The following is a 16,837-nucleotide window of genomic DNA, read 5'->3' as shown; positions in this document are numbered from 1 at the left end:
TTATCTTTAATATATGGCTTTTAAGGACACTTAGCTATGTCATAAAACACTGCTTTGGATGGCATCCTCATGTGTCATTAGATATTGTTTAAGAAGTTGAGCTATGTTGACACTTTTAACTGTCAGGAGTTTTTTTCTTTTTTTTTTTTAAATAAAGAAACAACCTGGTTGTGCTCCCTGATATACATTCCGTCAATCAAATACCCAAAGGGCTTGTAAAATTATCCCAAAGAACAAAATGCATATAGTAATTTAAAAGTAAAAGTCAATGCTCAAATATCATTTGTTGAACTAAAAGTTAGTAACAAGTACTAATATAGCTAATCAAAAAAGTTGTTTAAAGTAGTGTAGCAATGTTAAACAATGCCACTAGCTAAAATTAAAATAAAAGATTCTCCTAATGTAAAAAGTTGAAAGAACTTGCAGTAACTTTCAAGCTTTCCAACCAAATGAGAGCCTTCAGCCATAACCACGAAGACACCATCAATCTTCAGTTGGTACCACCTGTGCACAAAGTAGTTTGGTATAAGAAATAAACCTAACCATAACTATTTTAGTTTGAGCAACAAGCAGAAATGAAGCTTAAAATAGGAATTTCCCTTCGTTAACTATTCACAAAGCATCATATGTAGTATCATTCATTAGTAATCAGTCCAAAACAGTCACACGTACCACAATTATTTATTTACAAAAAATTTTGATTTACCTTGATCACACATATTAGCTGATTATTTGTGAAGTTAGAAAGAGAACTATTTGGACATTCCATATAAGGTCGGGATCATTAGATCATCATAACTAGCAATAAAATTTCAGAAAAGCTAATGAGTAAATAAGTACATATATTACCAAATGACAAGGCCAAGCAATTGGGGCGCCAAATGCATCTTGAATTGTTTGTTGCAAATCATACGATCTAATCAATTGCTTAGTTGGACTCACTGCAACTTGTATCTATATCTCAACTTGTATTTGATGTGCTTTATTCAAGATATGAGCATCAACGACTATTGGCTTGCCTTTACACAAAGGATGTTCTAATTCAGAGAATATATCTAAACCATCTTCAATTTCCTCCCACACTTCTTCATTTTTGCTTGGATGATTGAATTTGTCTCAACATAGTCTGCAAGATACAATGAGCAAAAGTTTATGCATTTTTCTGCCAAGTAGCCTTGAGCAATAGAACCTTCAAGCCTACTTTTATTCCGAACATAAGATTTTAATGTTCCCAAGTACCTAAAGTATCATAATTTCAAGTTAACTGATTAGTTCCAAAAATCAACGAAACCAAAAAAGTTAAAAAAAAGGTATAATGAGAATTACAAGCAGTACCTCTTAACACGATACATCCAACGATAATGTACCAGGCCACCTAATCTCACTTCAATTGCCAAATGAATAGTTAAATGCACCATGACATCTAAGAATGTTAGTGGAAAGCATTTCTCGAGTTCACAGAGTATAACTGCAATTTCTTTTTTCAGACGGACCACATCTTGAGGACAAATCGCTTTAAAACAAAGTTGCCTAAAGTATCTGCTCAATCAAATCAAAGGATAGCACATAGATTTTGGCAAAGTCTTTCTCAAAGCTATAGGCAACAATTGCTGCATTAGGATATGATTATCATGACTTTTAAGCCCCGAAATTTTAGGTGATTTTACTCGAATGCATCTTGAGATGTTAGCTGCATAACCATTTGGACCTTTACCATTTTTAGCATTTCACCGATGAAACAGAAGTCTCGCAAATTCAAACCGGACATGAGTCTCAAAATCAAGGACCAAATTGAAAAGCAACTCAATACCAGAATTATCATGCTGTCGCATTATCTTATTTGGCTTTCAAATCCAGTCCCTATCCTAAAGAAGAGTAGAGAGGTGAGGGTATGTGTTGACTATTGAGATCTGAACAAGGCAAGTCCGAAGGATGATTTTCCTTTGCTGAACATACATATCCTTCTGGACAACACCACTGGGCATGAAATTGAGTCTTTTGGTGACTGCTTTGTCGGAAATCATTAAATTTTAATGGCAGAAGAGGACAAAGAGAAAACTACTTTTATCACTCTATGGGGAACGTTTTGCTACCGAATAATGCATTTTGGATTGAAAAATGTTGGAACTACTTACCAAAGGACCATGACCACCTTGTTCCATGATATGATTCATAAGGATATGGAAGTTTATGCGGATGACATCATAATCAAATCCAAGAAGGCGGAGGATCATTTGATTGATTTGAAAAAGTTGTTTGAAAGATTGAGGAGATATAATTTGAAATTAAATCCTGCAAAATATGCTTTCGGGGCTCCCACCGGCAAATTATTAGGATTCATTGTCAGTAAGAAGGGTATAGAGATAGATCCGACGAAGATTAAAGCCATTCGTGAGATGCCAGTACCAAAAACACAAAAAGATGTGAAGAGTTTCTTGGGAAAGATTAACTTTATTGGAAGGTTCATTGCCCAATTGACTTCTATATGTGAGTCTTTGTTCAAATTGTTGAATAAGAATCTGTCATTGTATTGGAGTGAAGAATGCTAACAAACTTTTGATAAGATCAAGAATTACTTGTTGCACCCGGCGGTTTTAGTGCCACTCAAGCCAGGTCGACCTTTGATTATGTACCTGTCTGTGCTCGACGAGACTGTGGGATGTGTCTTGGGGCAGCATGATGATTCTGGAAAGAGAGAACAAGCCATTTATTATCTTAGTAAGAAATTTACACCTTACGATGCCAAATACTCATTTCTTGAAAGAAGTTGCTATGCATTGGCCTAGGCAGCCTAGAAGCTAAGGCATTATTTACTTAGTCACACCACCTACCTTATCTCTCGTTCAGATCCTTTGAAGTACTTGTAAGGATCGAAGACAACCTAAGAGGGGGGTGAATTAGATTTTCTAAAACCAGTTAAGATATAGGTTACTCTTTTTCAAGCCTACCCTTCTTATCTCGAAGACCACTCAATGGATCAGATTACAAGAAAACACAAGTGTTCGTGATATGAAGAAGTGAACAGTTTATATAGTAAAACTATAGATGAAAGTAGAGAAACAAACCAGGTTTCAAACTCCACTTGAATTTGAACAATACTTTATATAACAAGCTACTTCAAGTTGAACAATCTTGCAACCAATATCTTATGTACAAAGGAAGGATCACTTCCTTCTTACCCCAAATCTCACTTGGTCAAGCAAGGAAGTTTTACAAACACTAGGATAACCCTCACAATGCTACACTAATGAAGAAGCTGTGTCACACTTGAAAAGCTACAAGAAAATTGCACAAGCTAAGAATACAAATGTTCCTTTGGAGTATTCTAACACTTGAAACACTCACGACCTGATGTAGACTTGATGTACAAAGTTATTCTGAGGTGGTTGACTTTGTTCTTTTTATACGAGATCAAAAAATTCTTTAATTAATGCTGTCAACGGATAGAAGGCATCTGAAGAGTCAACTAGCCGTTGGTGCTGTCGGACGTCCGATAGTCAGTTTTTATGCGTCCGAGCGAGGTCAGTAAGTTCGAGAAATTTTCTTGAACCTCTTAGGACGTCCAATCCCCTCTCACCATGCGTCCGAGGGTAAGATGCAGACTTGAAAGTTCCTCTTTAATTCTTTCGGACGGCTGATGCGTCCAAAGTGTTGCGTCCGAAGTGCAGCAACGCTTGTCAGACGTCCGATGCTCAGGTGTTGAGCGTCCGATCATGATTAGTAATCGTAGAAGCCCTGGCTTGTCTTCTTCGGACGTCCGAGTCTGAGTTCTTCATACGTCCGAAGATACTCAATGGATGTCGGACGTCCGATACTCTCCTTTTGTGCGCCCGACATCTTCCTCAGCACTTTTCACCTTTTTGATCTTCTTTTTGCTCTAAATCCTCAGACCTGTTTAGTGCCATTTCTGAAAAGAGTCTTTACAAAAAGTATTAGTAACATCCGTTTGTTTTGTAATCATCAAAAGATATGAATTGAGATAAACAATCTCCCCCTTTTTGATGATGACAAAACACTTGGATAGAGCAAAAAAAAAAGTAGAAATACGAGCTGGGATTACAGGTCCCCCTAACGAAGTGCATGAGTATACGAAAAGAAATGCAACTCCCCCTAAAACTGACTCCCCCTAACTAATTTCTTTACACCATCAGTGCTAATCCATTTCTCCCCCTTTTTGTCATCACAGAAGCAGGTATGCCATGTTTGATCAATTTTGATACCAGTAACATCAGATAACATCAGTACGATCCATCAGAAACATTAGCAACAAAAAATTTGACAACAAAGATTTTTCAATCAGATAATATCAGCAAAATCCATTCATACTCAGCACAATCCAGAATCATCAGAAACATTCATTCATAACAAACACATCCATTCACAGCAGATAACATCAGAAACACTCAGTCATAGCATCCATAAACAGTAGAAAACATCTAGTTGTACAGACCAGAAATACAACTCTTAGTACATAGCATACGAAAAGTTTTGTAGTGCAAAAGATGAACTATAGTCCTAAAATAAAGTGCAGTGACCTAGCAGTGCCTAAATAGTGATTTTAGATGATCCAGACCTCCTCCTGGACAGACGAAACTGTTCAGGATCCACTTCTTCCTCAGTTTCTTCATTGCCTTCTTCATATGTCTCCTCAGTAACTGGAGCCTTGCCTTTATCCTTGGGCTGAGAGTTGGAAGCTGGTGTGGCCTCAGTACCAGTAGTTGGCCCTGTGGGTTCAGGTCTTGGATCTTTCTGATGAGCAATTTCATTATTTTCAGGTATTGGAGGCACAAGAAGGTTCCTTTTTTCAATGAAAGAAGATTGTTGGGCAGAGGTCATGGTCATCATGAGACCATCTTCAATCAGCATAACATGCTGTTTGAGGTCTTCAAGCAAGGAGATGACCTCAGAATTGGAAGAGAAGGACTTGCTGGCAGACTTTCTAGGATGAATGGTGAAAGGAGAGACATAGTCTGACTGATCACGAGAAGTCCTAGGAGTGACAGGGGTTTCATGAAAGTTTTTCCTTCTAAACTCAGCCACAGTCTCCTTATAGCACCAATGGCCATCAAAAAATCTTAACTTCTTTCTTTCAAAATAAGCTCTTGAGAAAACTGTTGAAGCACTGTCTTTGGGTAATTTTTCAGAAAAAGGTATTTCAAAATGGGCAAAGATAGGGGTCAGAAATTTGCCATAAGAGAGCTTCCTATGACTGTCAGTGCTAATTTTGAGCAGAAATTTGCACATCACAAATCCAAGGTCAATGCAGATTTTTTCAACAAAACAGTAAAAAATGTAGAGTTCCATTTTGTTTGCATCTGTTCTGTGGCTATCAGTTGGCACCAACAGATTTGAAATGATGGTGAAGATGATCAGATTCTGAGGACTGAGATCATCTAATCTTGCCTCAGCAGGAGTATTGAAGTGGGTTTGAAAATAGGTCATGAGTTTAGCATTGTAAAAATGATGGTAGGCAGAAGGAAATTTCTCATACGAAAGAAATTTGTAATTTTTCCTTTGTAACCATCTTCAATTTTTGTTTTTAAAATGGAATTTACAATGTCAGGTGTTAATGTGATGTTCACAGAGTTGACCCTAAAAATGAGTTCTGTGTGTGAGTTACCCTTTCTAAGATTAGCAAAGAATTAATAAAGCATGTCAGGGTAAAAGGTATTAGGAATGGTCAGAAGATGAACCCATTTTTGGAATTCAAACAGTTTAATAACAGATTCAAGATCAAGCTTACGAAATTCAGAGGGAAGGATGAGCCTTTGGGTGATGAACCCTTTTTGAGAGACAACTCAAATCTGTCTCTGGCTTCATCATCAATGAATTTTTGGAGAGGAGTCGGTTCTTTTACGGGCTGAGATACTGGATCCTTCCCAGAATTTCTTCCTTTTCGAGGTTTGTGTGGCAGATGACCCAACATTTTGAGCCTCAGTCCTTGTCCTTGGAGATTTTCTGGTGGAGGGTTCAGGTGTTTGTTGATTCTCAGCAATGTTTCCTTCATTCTGCTGATCATCAGAGGGATCAACAGATTGCTTTTTCTTGGATTGGGGAGTGCTCTTCCTCTTTGCAGATCTTTTTCTTTTACCAGATGACCTTGTGACAGTTTCATCATTCTGGGTAGCCCATTCTGGTTCCTCATTTCCACCAACTGTGTTTCCATCAGAGTTCTGCTCTTCCATCTGCTCATCAGATGGTTCAGCAGTTGGAGAAACCCTTTTTCTTTGGGCAGTTTGCTTCACTTTACCACCACGGGTCACAATCTTCTTTTTAGGTGCTTTGATAGACGATTCCACAATTTCAATGTTCTCATCTCTAAGTCTAAAAGACCTTCCGACACTAATAGATCCTCCTTTGATTCTAACCATGATGCAATGTAGATGTGTTTTTGATGGAGAACATGGTGTATAGAGGAAGAATGCAGTATGAGCAAACGAGAATGCACTGAAATGCCGCAAGGAGAGAGTTATGAGAAGTTAGGGTATCGCATGTGAATTGGGAACTATGGGGTAGTTGGGGGTTAGAAGTGATTTTTATGGGTGGTTAACGGGCAACAGAGGTGTAATGGCGTTGGTTGAGTCAATTTCTTGGAACTTGATTTGAGGAGAGAGGAATTTGAATTTTAAATATGAGAGGAAATTGAAAGGTTGCGTCCAAGACCGTGGAGGAAAATGAACTGAGTAAGGTGGGTAACTGCCTTATAAGGCTCAATTTTTGAGTGTCGGACGTCCGAACGAAGTGAAGCGTCCGACACAATCGTCCGAACCAATGCTTTTCTAAAACGGGATGAAGAACACTGTCGGACGTCCGTTCCAATTCATCGGACGTCCGATAAAGATTCACCAGAAATGAAACTTAGAATATTTTTTCTGAACCGTCCAGTTTTGTTCTTAAGAACACAAATTGATCCAGTGGAAGAGCTTTTGTGAGGATATCAGCGATTTAATCTTTAGAACAAACAAACTGAACACAGATTACCCCCTTGGAGACAAGATCGCGAATGAAATGATGCTTTATATCTATGTGCTTAGTCCTAGAGTGTTGAGGATTTTTTGTCAGATTAATTGCACTAGTGTTATCACAGTACATAGGTACACATTCATATACTAAACCAAAATCATTCAATGTGTTTTTCATCCATAACAATTGAGCACAACAAGCACCAGTAGCAACATATTCAGCTTCAGTAGTGGACAATAAAATAGCATTTTATTTTTTACTAAACCAAGATACTAAGCAATTTCCAAGAAAGTTGTATATACCAGTAGTATTTTTTCTATCTATTTTACAACCACCGAAGTCAGCATCAGAGAATCCACATAAAGGAAGTTCATGACATTTTAGATACCACAAGCCAAAGTTTAAGGTTCCTTTAAGATATCTAAGAATTCTTTTTACCGCATTCAAGTGTGATTCCTTTGGACAGGATTGAAATCGAGTACATAAGCATACAGCAAACATGATATCAGGCTTACTAGCAGTTAAATAAAGTAAACTTCCAATCATACTTCTATACTTCTTTTCTTCAACTTTTGTACCTTCTTCATCTTTGTCAAGTTTGGTAGATGTGCACATAGGTGTTCCAACAGGCTTTGAGTTCTCCATTCCGAATCTTTTCAGCAGTTCCTTGGTGTATTTTGTTTGATTTATAAACGTTCCATCTCGGGTTTGAAGCACTTGGAGTCCAAGAAAGAAGTTTAATTCTCCCATCATGCTCATTTCAAATTCTTTTTGCATGATGTTGGAAAAATACTTGCACAAGCTCTCATTAGTAGCACCAAATATGATATCATCCACATATATTTGCACAATTAAAAGATCTCGTGAGTTTTGTTTTGTGAAAAGTGTAGTATCGACAATGCCCCTTTTAAAACCATTTTCAATCAAAAAATCACTCAAACGTTCATACCATGCTCTAGGAGCTTGTTTTAATCCGTATAAAGCTTTTGAGAGTTTAAAAACATGATCTGGATAAGATTCATTTTCAAAATCAGGAGGTTGGTCAACATAAACTTCTTGATCTATAAAGTCATTTAAGAAGGCACTTTTAACATCCATTTGAAATAATTTAAAATTCTTGTAGCATGCAAATGCTAGAAACATTCTAATGGACTCCAGCCTAGCTACAGGTGCAAAGGACTCATCAAAGTCTATTCCCTCTTCTTGAGTGTATCCCTTAGTCGCTAGTCTGGCCTTATTTCTAACAACCTCCTCTTTATCATTCATTTTGTTTCTAAAAATTCACTTTGTGCCAATGATAGGATGGTCTTGTGGTCTAGCAACCAGGGTCCAAACCTTGTTTCTTTCAAATTGGATTAACTCTTCTTCCATAGCTAAAATCCAGTGCTCATCATTCAATGCATCAACAACATTTTTAGATTCAAAGTGTGATACTAAAGCAAGGTTATCTACTAGTTGTCTAGAGGAACGAGTTCTGACCTTTTCAGATGGATCACCAATTATAAACTCCCTGGGATGGTTCTGGACAAATTTTCAGGTTCTTGGAAGATCATTAGGAGTAGTGGTATCTCTGTCATTTACTTCTCCAGCTGGACTGTTTTGAGTATCAGCAATATTTAAATCAATTTCTGGTGAAGCAGAGTCATGATCATTGATTGCTAACTTCTTTAATTCTTCTTGTACACCTGTATCATCATCTTCACCACAACTCATGGAAATGTCACCATTAGATTCATCAAAAGTAATGTGTATCGCCTCCTCTATAACCAGTGTTCTACGATTATAGACTCTGAAGCCTCTTTTGTTTTCACAATATCCCAAGAAAATTCCCTCATCAGATTTCTTGTCAAACTTTCCAAAATGTTCCTTGATATTCAAAATGAAACATTTACAACCAAAGATTTTAAAGTAACCAATAACAGGCTTTTTGTCAAACATGAGCTCATAGGAAGTTTTGTTCAAAATTGATTTTAAGAGAACTCTGTTCATGGTATAACAGGATGTGTTTATGGTTTCAACCCAAAAATACTTTGGTAAATTGCATTCACTAAGCATGGTTCTAGCAGCCTCTTAGAGAGTTCTATTTTTTCTTTCTACAACTCCATTTTGTTGGAGGACTCTAGCAATAGAGAATTCATGTGTAATGTCATTGTTATCACAAAAATCTAGAAAGCTACAAAAATGAAATTCAGTGCCATTATCACTTCTAATTTTGATAATTTTCAAGCCAATCAAATTCTGAACTTTAGTAAACAGTGATACGAAGTTCTTGAAAGCATCATCTTTATGTGCAAGAAACATCACCCATGTATATCTAGAATAATCATCAACAACAACAAAACAAAATCTCTTACCACCAAGGCTTGTAGTTTGTGTAGGATCAAACAGATCAAGGTGTAAAAGTTCTAGTGGTTTTGAAGTAGAAACACATTTTTTGGGTTTAAAAGATACATTGACTTGTTTTCCAAATTGGCAAGCATCACATATCCGGTCCTTTTCAAATCTTATTTTTGGGAGACCTCTAACAAGATCCTTTTTAGAAATTTCTTTTAGCAAATCCATATTGAAGTGACAAAGTCTTCTATGCCACAACCATGGGTCCTCATTTGCTACTTTGAGACATTTGAGATAGGAGGAATCAATTTTTTCAAGAACGACTACATAAATGTCATTAACTCTTTTTCCTTTGAAAACAGTGTTGAACTTTGAGTCAAATATGAGACATTCAAACTTCTTGAACAATACAAACAGATTCCTATCACACAATTGGCTAACACTTAATAAATTGTAATTCAGATTGTCAACAAGAAGGACATTGTGGATAAAGGTTTGACCATTCTTACCAACATCACCAATACCAACAGTTTTGGCTTTATTATCGTCTCCAAAAGTAACCTTTCCACTTGTTTTTGGCTTGAGCTTGATGAACTGTAATGCATCACCAGTCATATGTCTTGAGCATCCACTATCTATGAACCATTTTGATTCTTTAACAATGTTCACCAGGTTTACCTACACAGAAGTCCACAATATAATGTTTGGTACCCATTACTTTTTGGGTCCTTCATGGTTGGCATTATGTCTAACAATCCACATGCATCTCATTCCATTTCTCATGTTTTTCTTAACATAGCAGTTACTATTCATGTGACCAAATTGACAACAAAAATTGCATACAGTTATTGGATCAATCAAATGAACAGATTTAATGAATCTGACTTGTCTTCTCTTGTAGATATTAAACTCATTTTTACTATAATTCAATCTTGTCTGATGAGTGTTAAGATGAGCTTCAGTGTCATTCTTTTGAAGGCGGTTCTGTTTCATATGTTGTAACAATTGACATAAATCATCCATCCTCCTTTTTAGGCTGCATTGTTCACTTCTGAGTGTGTCACAGAGATTTGTCTTTTTGTTAAGTTCAGCAAGCACATCAGCTTCAATTCTTTTCAGGTTTTCATTTTCGTGTTTAAGACCTTTGTTTTGTCGAACAAGATTTGCATTATCTTGTATTAGAAAGCTAATTTTCTGTTTTAGTCCCTTGTTTCTAATATAGGATTCTTTTAAGCTATTATACATTTTTTCTAGAAAGGAATTAACATCAACATCAGATTCACTATCACTATCAGTTTGAGAATTGCATTGTGTTACCTCTTCATCTCCAATGGCCATGAAAGTTACTTGAGTAGATTCCTCTTCTTCCTCAACTTCACCTTCTGAGTTGCAATCATTCCAGGTGATCTGAAAATTGTTGAACTTTGGTTTTTGTTCAACCTTGTTCTCCTTCTTTTTCTTCATTGGACACTCATTTGCATAGTATCCTGGTTGGCCACATTCGAAACACTTATCAGTCTGCTTCTTGTTGAACTCCAATTTTCCTTTGTTTCTGAAGTCATTAGACTGATTTGGGAAGGAATTGCTGGATCCGCCTTTCCTGAATCTTCTCTTGTTGAGTATTCTTTTGAAACCTCGTGTGATGAGTGCAATATCACTGTCATCACCTTCCAAATCATTTCCATCCTGTGAGGCTGTTTCATCTTCGTCTTGTGAAGCTTTCAGAGCAATACTCTTTCTTACCTTGGTGTCTTCTTCATCTTGCATCTTAGATTTAAGTTTCAGTTCGTAAGAAGTTAGAGAGTTAATCAGAGATTCAATGGGTAAAGTATTCAAATCCTTGGCTTCCTCAATGGCAGTCACTTTGATTTCCCAATCCTTTGATAGAGCATTCAGGATTTTTCTGTTCTTCTCACCTAGAGAGTACTCCTTCTCAAGCACCTCTAAATCCTTGATCAGATCATTAAATTTACAATACATTTTGTCAATGTTTTCATGAGACTCCATCTTAAAAGATTCATACTTAGTGACCAGAATGGATTTCTTTTGCTCTCTCACATTCTCGCTTCCCTCATGGATCTCTCTAAGTTTATCCCAAATTTCTTTTGCAGATCTGTAGCCTTTGACTCTAATGGACTCATTTGAGTCTAATGCACTGTATAGAACATTCATATCCTTGACATTTACAGTGAGATGAGTTCTATCTTCAGCAGTCAACTCACTTCTTATTTTTTGTCTCGGCTTATGAGTAGTTTCATCAACAATAGTCGCGTCATATGGACCTTCACTAACAATAAACTACAACTCAATATCAATGGATTGTAAGAATATAATCATCCTTTCCTTCCAATTCACATAGTTTGATCCATTGAACATTGGAGGTCTAGTGACAGATTGTCCCTCAAAGAACATGGCATTGTTGGTTGTCATATTTACTCTCAAATCGATTGAACTTAATCTCCAGGAGACCAAACTCTGATACCAATTGTAAGGATCGAAGACAATCTAAGAGGGGGGGTGAATTAGATTTTCTAAAATCAGCTAAGATATAGGTTACTCTTTTTCAAGCCTACCCTTTTTATCTCGAAAACCACTCAATGGATCAGATTACAAGAAAGCACAAGTGTTCGTGATATGAAGAAGTGAACAGTTTATATAGTAAAGCTATAGATGAAAGTAGAGAAACAAACCAGGCTTCAAACTCCACTTGAGTTTGAACAACACTTTATATAACAAGCTTCTTCAAGTTGAACAATCTTGCAACCAATATCTTGTGTACAAAGGAAGGATCACTTCCTTCTTGCCCCAAACCTCACTTGGTCAAGTAAGGAAGTTTTACAAACACTCGGATAACCCTCACAATGCTACACTAATGAAGAAACTGTGTCACACTTGAAAAGTTACAAGAAAATTGCACAAGTTAAGAATACAAATGTTCCTTTGGAGTATTCTAACACTTGAAACACTCACGATCTGATGTAGACTTGATGTGCAAAGTTATTCTGAGGTGGTTGAATTTGTTCTTTTTATAGGAGACCAAAAAATTCTTTAATTAATGTTGTCAATGGATAGAAGGCATCTGAAGAGTCAGCTAGCCGTTGGTGCTGTCAGACGTCCGATAGTCAGTTTTTATGGGTCCGAGCGAGGTTAGTGAGTTCGAGAAATTTTTTTGAACCTCTTAGTACGTCCGATCCCCTCTCATCATGCGTCCGAGGGTAAGATGCAGACTTGGAGGTTCCTCTTTAATTCCTTCGGACGGCCGATGCGTCCAAAGTGTTGCGTCCGAAGTGCAGCAACGCTTGTCAGACGTCCGATGCTCAGGTGTTGAGCGTCCGATCGTGATCAGTAATCGTAGAAGCCCTGGCTTGTCTTCTTCGGGCGTCCGAGTCTGAGTTCTTCATACGTCCGAAGATACTCAATGGATGTCGGACGTCCGATACTCTCCTTTTGTGCGCCCGACATCTTCCTCAGCACTTTTCACCTTTTTGATCTTCTTTTTGCTCTAAGTCCTCAGACCTGTTTAGTGCCATTTCTGAAAAAATTCTCTACAAAAAGTATTAGTAGCATCAATTTATTTTGTAATCATCAAAAGATATGAATTGAGATAAACAGTACTTATTGGGGAAACAAATGCCAACCGGACGTATGGCTAAATGGCAAATGATTCTTTCTGAATTCGATATCATTTTCACCACGTAAAAGGCAGTCAAGGGCCAAGCTGTAGTAGACCACTTGGCTGAAAATCCAAGGAAGGATGATTATCAACCGCTTCACACTTATTTTTCGGATGAGGATGTCTTGTTTGTTGGTGTAGCAAAGGATATGAATGAGCGATGCTCTGAGTGGATGCTGTTCTTTGATGGTGCTTCAAATTCATTCGGAGTCGGTATTGGAGCTGTTCTAGTATCGCCTAAAGGAAAGCATTACCCCGGTTCGGCTAAACTACGATTTTTCTGCACTAATAATATGGCTGAATATGAGCCTTATATTTTTGGACTCAAAATGGCATTGAAGATGGAGATTAAGGATTTAATAGTGTTCAGTGATTCCGATTTGCTCGTGCATCAAACGTTCAGAGAATGGATCACTCTGGATTGAAAGATTTTGCCCTATCGTTGCAGTTTACTAGATTTAGCAAACAAATTTAGAAGTTTGGAGTTCAGGCATATTCCACGTGCCAAAAATGGATTTGCTGATGCTCTGGCCACTTTATCTTCAATGATTCAACATCCAGACGAGTTAGTGATTGAACCTATCCAGATTCAGTTACAAGAAAAACCTGCACATTATTTGGTTATGGAAAAATCTTCTGATGGCCGTCCCTGGTATAGCAACATCAAGGAATTTCTTAAAATGGGGTCTTATCTTTCAGGTGCTGATACGACTGCTAAAAGTTTCTTGCGTAGATTATCATCCAAGTTTTTCTTAAATGGAGAGGTGGTCTACAAAAGGACATCAGATTTGGGCCTTCTAAGATGTGTTGATGAAGATGAAACAAATTATTTGATGAAAGAAATGCATAGTGGTGTGTGTGGATCACATATGAACAGGCATTTGCTAGTGAAGAAGGTCATGAAGACAGGGTATTTCTGGCTCACTATGGAGCATGATTGTGTAGTTTTTGTAGAAAGTACATTAAATGCCGATTGCATGGAGATGTTATACGCACTCCTCCCACAGAATTACACAGTATGACTGCTCCTTGGCCATGTTTAATGTGGGGTATGGATATAATTGGAACTATTGACCCTCCTGCTTCAAACGGACATCGTTTTATTTTGGTGGCTATTGAATACTTTACTAAATGGGTTGAAATCGAATCTTACAAGCATGTGACTAAGAAGGTGGTGACCGATTTTATGAGAAAACACATCATTTGTCATTTTGGTGCGTCAGAGACATTAATCACTGACAATGCCAAGAATCTCAACAATGACATGGTGGATGGATTGTGTGAACAGTTCAAGATCAAGTATCGAAATTCTACCATTTATAGACCACAAATGAATGGAGCTGTGGAGGCCGCGAATAAGAACTTGAAAAGGAATCCGTAGAATGACCGAAAGACAGCGTGATTGGCACGTGAAGCTCCCCTATGCATTAATGGCGTATAGAACTGCTATTCGGACTTCTACTGGGGCAACGCCTTACAACGTCATGTATAGAATGGAAATAGTTCTGCCAGCTGAGGTTGAAATTCCTTCACTGCACATACTAATGAAGGCCAAACTGGAAACTTATTGGATTAAACAACGTCATGAGCAGTTGTCTTTGATTGATGAGAAGAGGTTAAATGCCATTTGTTATGGTTAGTGTTATCAAAAGAGAATGACCCGTACTTACAACAAGAAAGTCAAAGTGTGACTAGGGGTGGTATCGAGTCGAGTCGAGCTCGAGTAGTGCACTACTCGAGCTCGACTCGAGGCAAAATAACTAGGCTCGAGCTCGAGCTCGAGCTCGTCAAGCTTTTAAAATTCGAGCTCGAGTTCGAGCTCGACATCAATTTATGGAACTCGAGCTTGAACTCGAGCTCGAGTTTAATTAAATGTAATTAATTCAAATCAAGTTCAATCGAGCTTATTCGAGTTCAATCAAGCCTAATCAAGATCAAGTAATAAAAATTAATATTTTATATATAATTTTAAATAAAGGATATTATTGACATTTCACAATAATAAAAATAAAAAAATATATTATAAAAAACTCGATAGAGCTCGTCGAGCTCTCGAGTATTATATTTCCAAGCTCGAGCTCGACTCGATAGCTCTAACGAGCAGCTCGAACTCGAGCTCGAGCTTGGTCAACCGAGCTCCAGCTCAAGCTGCTGACCAAGTAGCTTGCGAGCTCGAGCCGAGCTACTTGGTTCAGCTCCAGCCCTAAGTGTGACAGCTCGAAGAAGGAGACAAAGTGTTAAAACGGATTTTGCCAGTACAAGAAGAGGTTAAAGGCAAGTTTGCCCCAAATTGGTAGGGCTCTTTTATTGTCAAGAAAGTATTGCCTGGTGGAACACTTATTCTCACAGAAATGGATGGACAAGTTTTTCCCCGACTGATTAATTCGGATATGTGTAAGAAGTTTTTCATCTGATAAAAGGAAATTTTCTTTTAGGGTTAATGCAAAGAATGGAATGAAAGTCATACCTTCTTCCTTTCCAATTAAACATGATATCCCTAGTTATCCCTTTTGAACCTTCAGGATAAATTGTTTCATTTGGCAACCCCTGAGTGTCGCAAACCCCACACTGGATCAAATTTTAGTTGAAAAAAAAAGATGAAAGATAGGGGAACAAAAGCAAAAGGAAATTAAAGAAAAGAATCTCAGTTGAAAATAAATTGGAACAATTTTAGTTTGATCCTAAATAAGATTAATATGAAGATGCGACTTCAGGTGATTTAAACACTTATAAAATCTGCCTTTAACTCTTAACTTTTCTAAGCACCCCACCAGACCCCATTACAAAAGTCGAAAGTCCTAACTTCTATTCTTTGTATCACATTTTTTAGGAAATTTTCTAATCAAATGACAAATGATGTTAATACACCTTCACCAATTTTGTAAGGGAAGGATTGTCGCACTGATGCCATCATTTTTTAAAACACATTTCTGAATTGATAAGGGCTATTGGCAGGATCTGTTTATCAGGTGAAAACCCGAAAGGGCACTTTTGAAAAAAAAAGGAAAAAAATGAAAGATGAAAAGAAGAAAAGGAAGGAAAAAAAAAGAAAAATGAATAAAAAGGGTGGGGGCAATCTTAGTGAAAACCTGAAAGGGCGCTAAGGTAGAGTTTTAAGTTGGAAAGTGAACTTGGATTGGAATGGCTGGTGACTCAGTTTGTTGAAATTTCTCTTTATATTGTGGATCTGCTGTCAAGCATTGAACTCCGGAAAGGATGATATCCAAAAGGGTCAAACGTGGCATTTTGATCAAGAGTCTTTGGTTCGTCAAACGTAAATTTTTTTGTGTACAAGTTCATTTCTCTAAAGTCAATTTTTTCTTTCAATAAAGGCAAATGATTATTTTTATGTTACTAGAATTTTCATTTTTTGGGTGAGTAGAATATTTTTCCATGTATTGCATAGTCTCACTTATCTTGTTCTGTTTATCGAACGGTAATCCCTGCGATTTATCGAAAATATATAGATACCAAATGGCATATTCGATTAAGCATAGGAAATTAAGAAAGTTTGATGCAGTTTGCAGAGCAAAGTTGAGTCTTGCTGCAAAGAAGAGTATTCAAAAGACTCATGTTTACATATTTCTTGAAAGCTGGATTGATCGGATGGTGGCGGCATTGTTTGTCATTCTAATTATTTCTGTTTTGCAGGTCCAAATGACAAAAAACATCACACTGGGGCAAATTTTTCCAAGTAAAGTTAGCTTCCTTCATTAGAATTTTCAAAGTTTTACAGAGAAGCATTTTGCAAAATCTTTCCGATTCATGGCAGGCTCAGGTTTTATCCCACTGACCTTTTATGTTTACAGGTTTCAGATTATGGCAGAATAACCATAGGTAAGCATTTAGTGTCTATATCTTTGTCTC

At 37.3% G+C, this 16,837-nt stretch overlaps 1 protein-coding gene across 1 annotated transcript; it reads left to right on the top strand.

Annotated features, from left to right (window-relative positions):
• The first annotated feature begins 12,361 nt into the window (after nucleotides 1–12,361).
• On the top strand, nucleotides 12,362–13,992 carry LOC113704716 (uncharacterized). The gene is made up of 3 exons (XM_072061020.1): nucleotides 12,362–12,403; nucleotides 13,000–13,334; nucleotides 13,419–13,992. The coding sequence occupies exons 1-3, from the start codon at nucleotides 12,362–12,364 to the stop codon at nucleotides 13,990–13,992; spliced, it is 951 nt and encodes a 316-aa protein (XP_071917121.1).
• Nucleotides 13,993–16,837: the final 2,845 nt, after the last annotated feature.

This window comes from Coffea arabica, chromosome 8e (genome assembly GCF_036785885.1).
Source record: "Coffea arabica cultivar ET-39 chromosome 8e, Coffea Arabica ET-39 HiFi, whole genome shotgun sequence".
NCBI lineage: Eukaryota > Viridiplantae > Streptophyta > Magnoliopsida > Gentianales > Rubiaceae > Coffea > Coffea arabica.
Note: the sequence above shows the minus strand (reverse complement) of the source record. Positions and strands in the feature narration are given on the sequence as shown.

Excerpts from the sequence above, each read along its gene's own strand:
- LOC113704716 (XM_072061020.1), top strand. The coding sequence starts at position 12,362 with ATGGATAGAAGGCATCTGAAGAGTCAGCTAGCCGTTGGTGCT. Across the intron at positions 12,404-12,999 it reads GTCAGCTAGCCGTTGGTGCT|GCAGTCAAGGGCCAAGCTGT; the intron begins GTCAGACGTCCG and ends ACCACGTAAAAG. Across the intron at positions 13,335-13,418 it reads GAGATTAAGGATTTAATAGT|TTTACTAGATTTAGCAAACA; the intron begins GTTCAGTGATTC and ends CTATCGTTGCAG.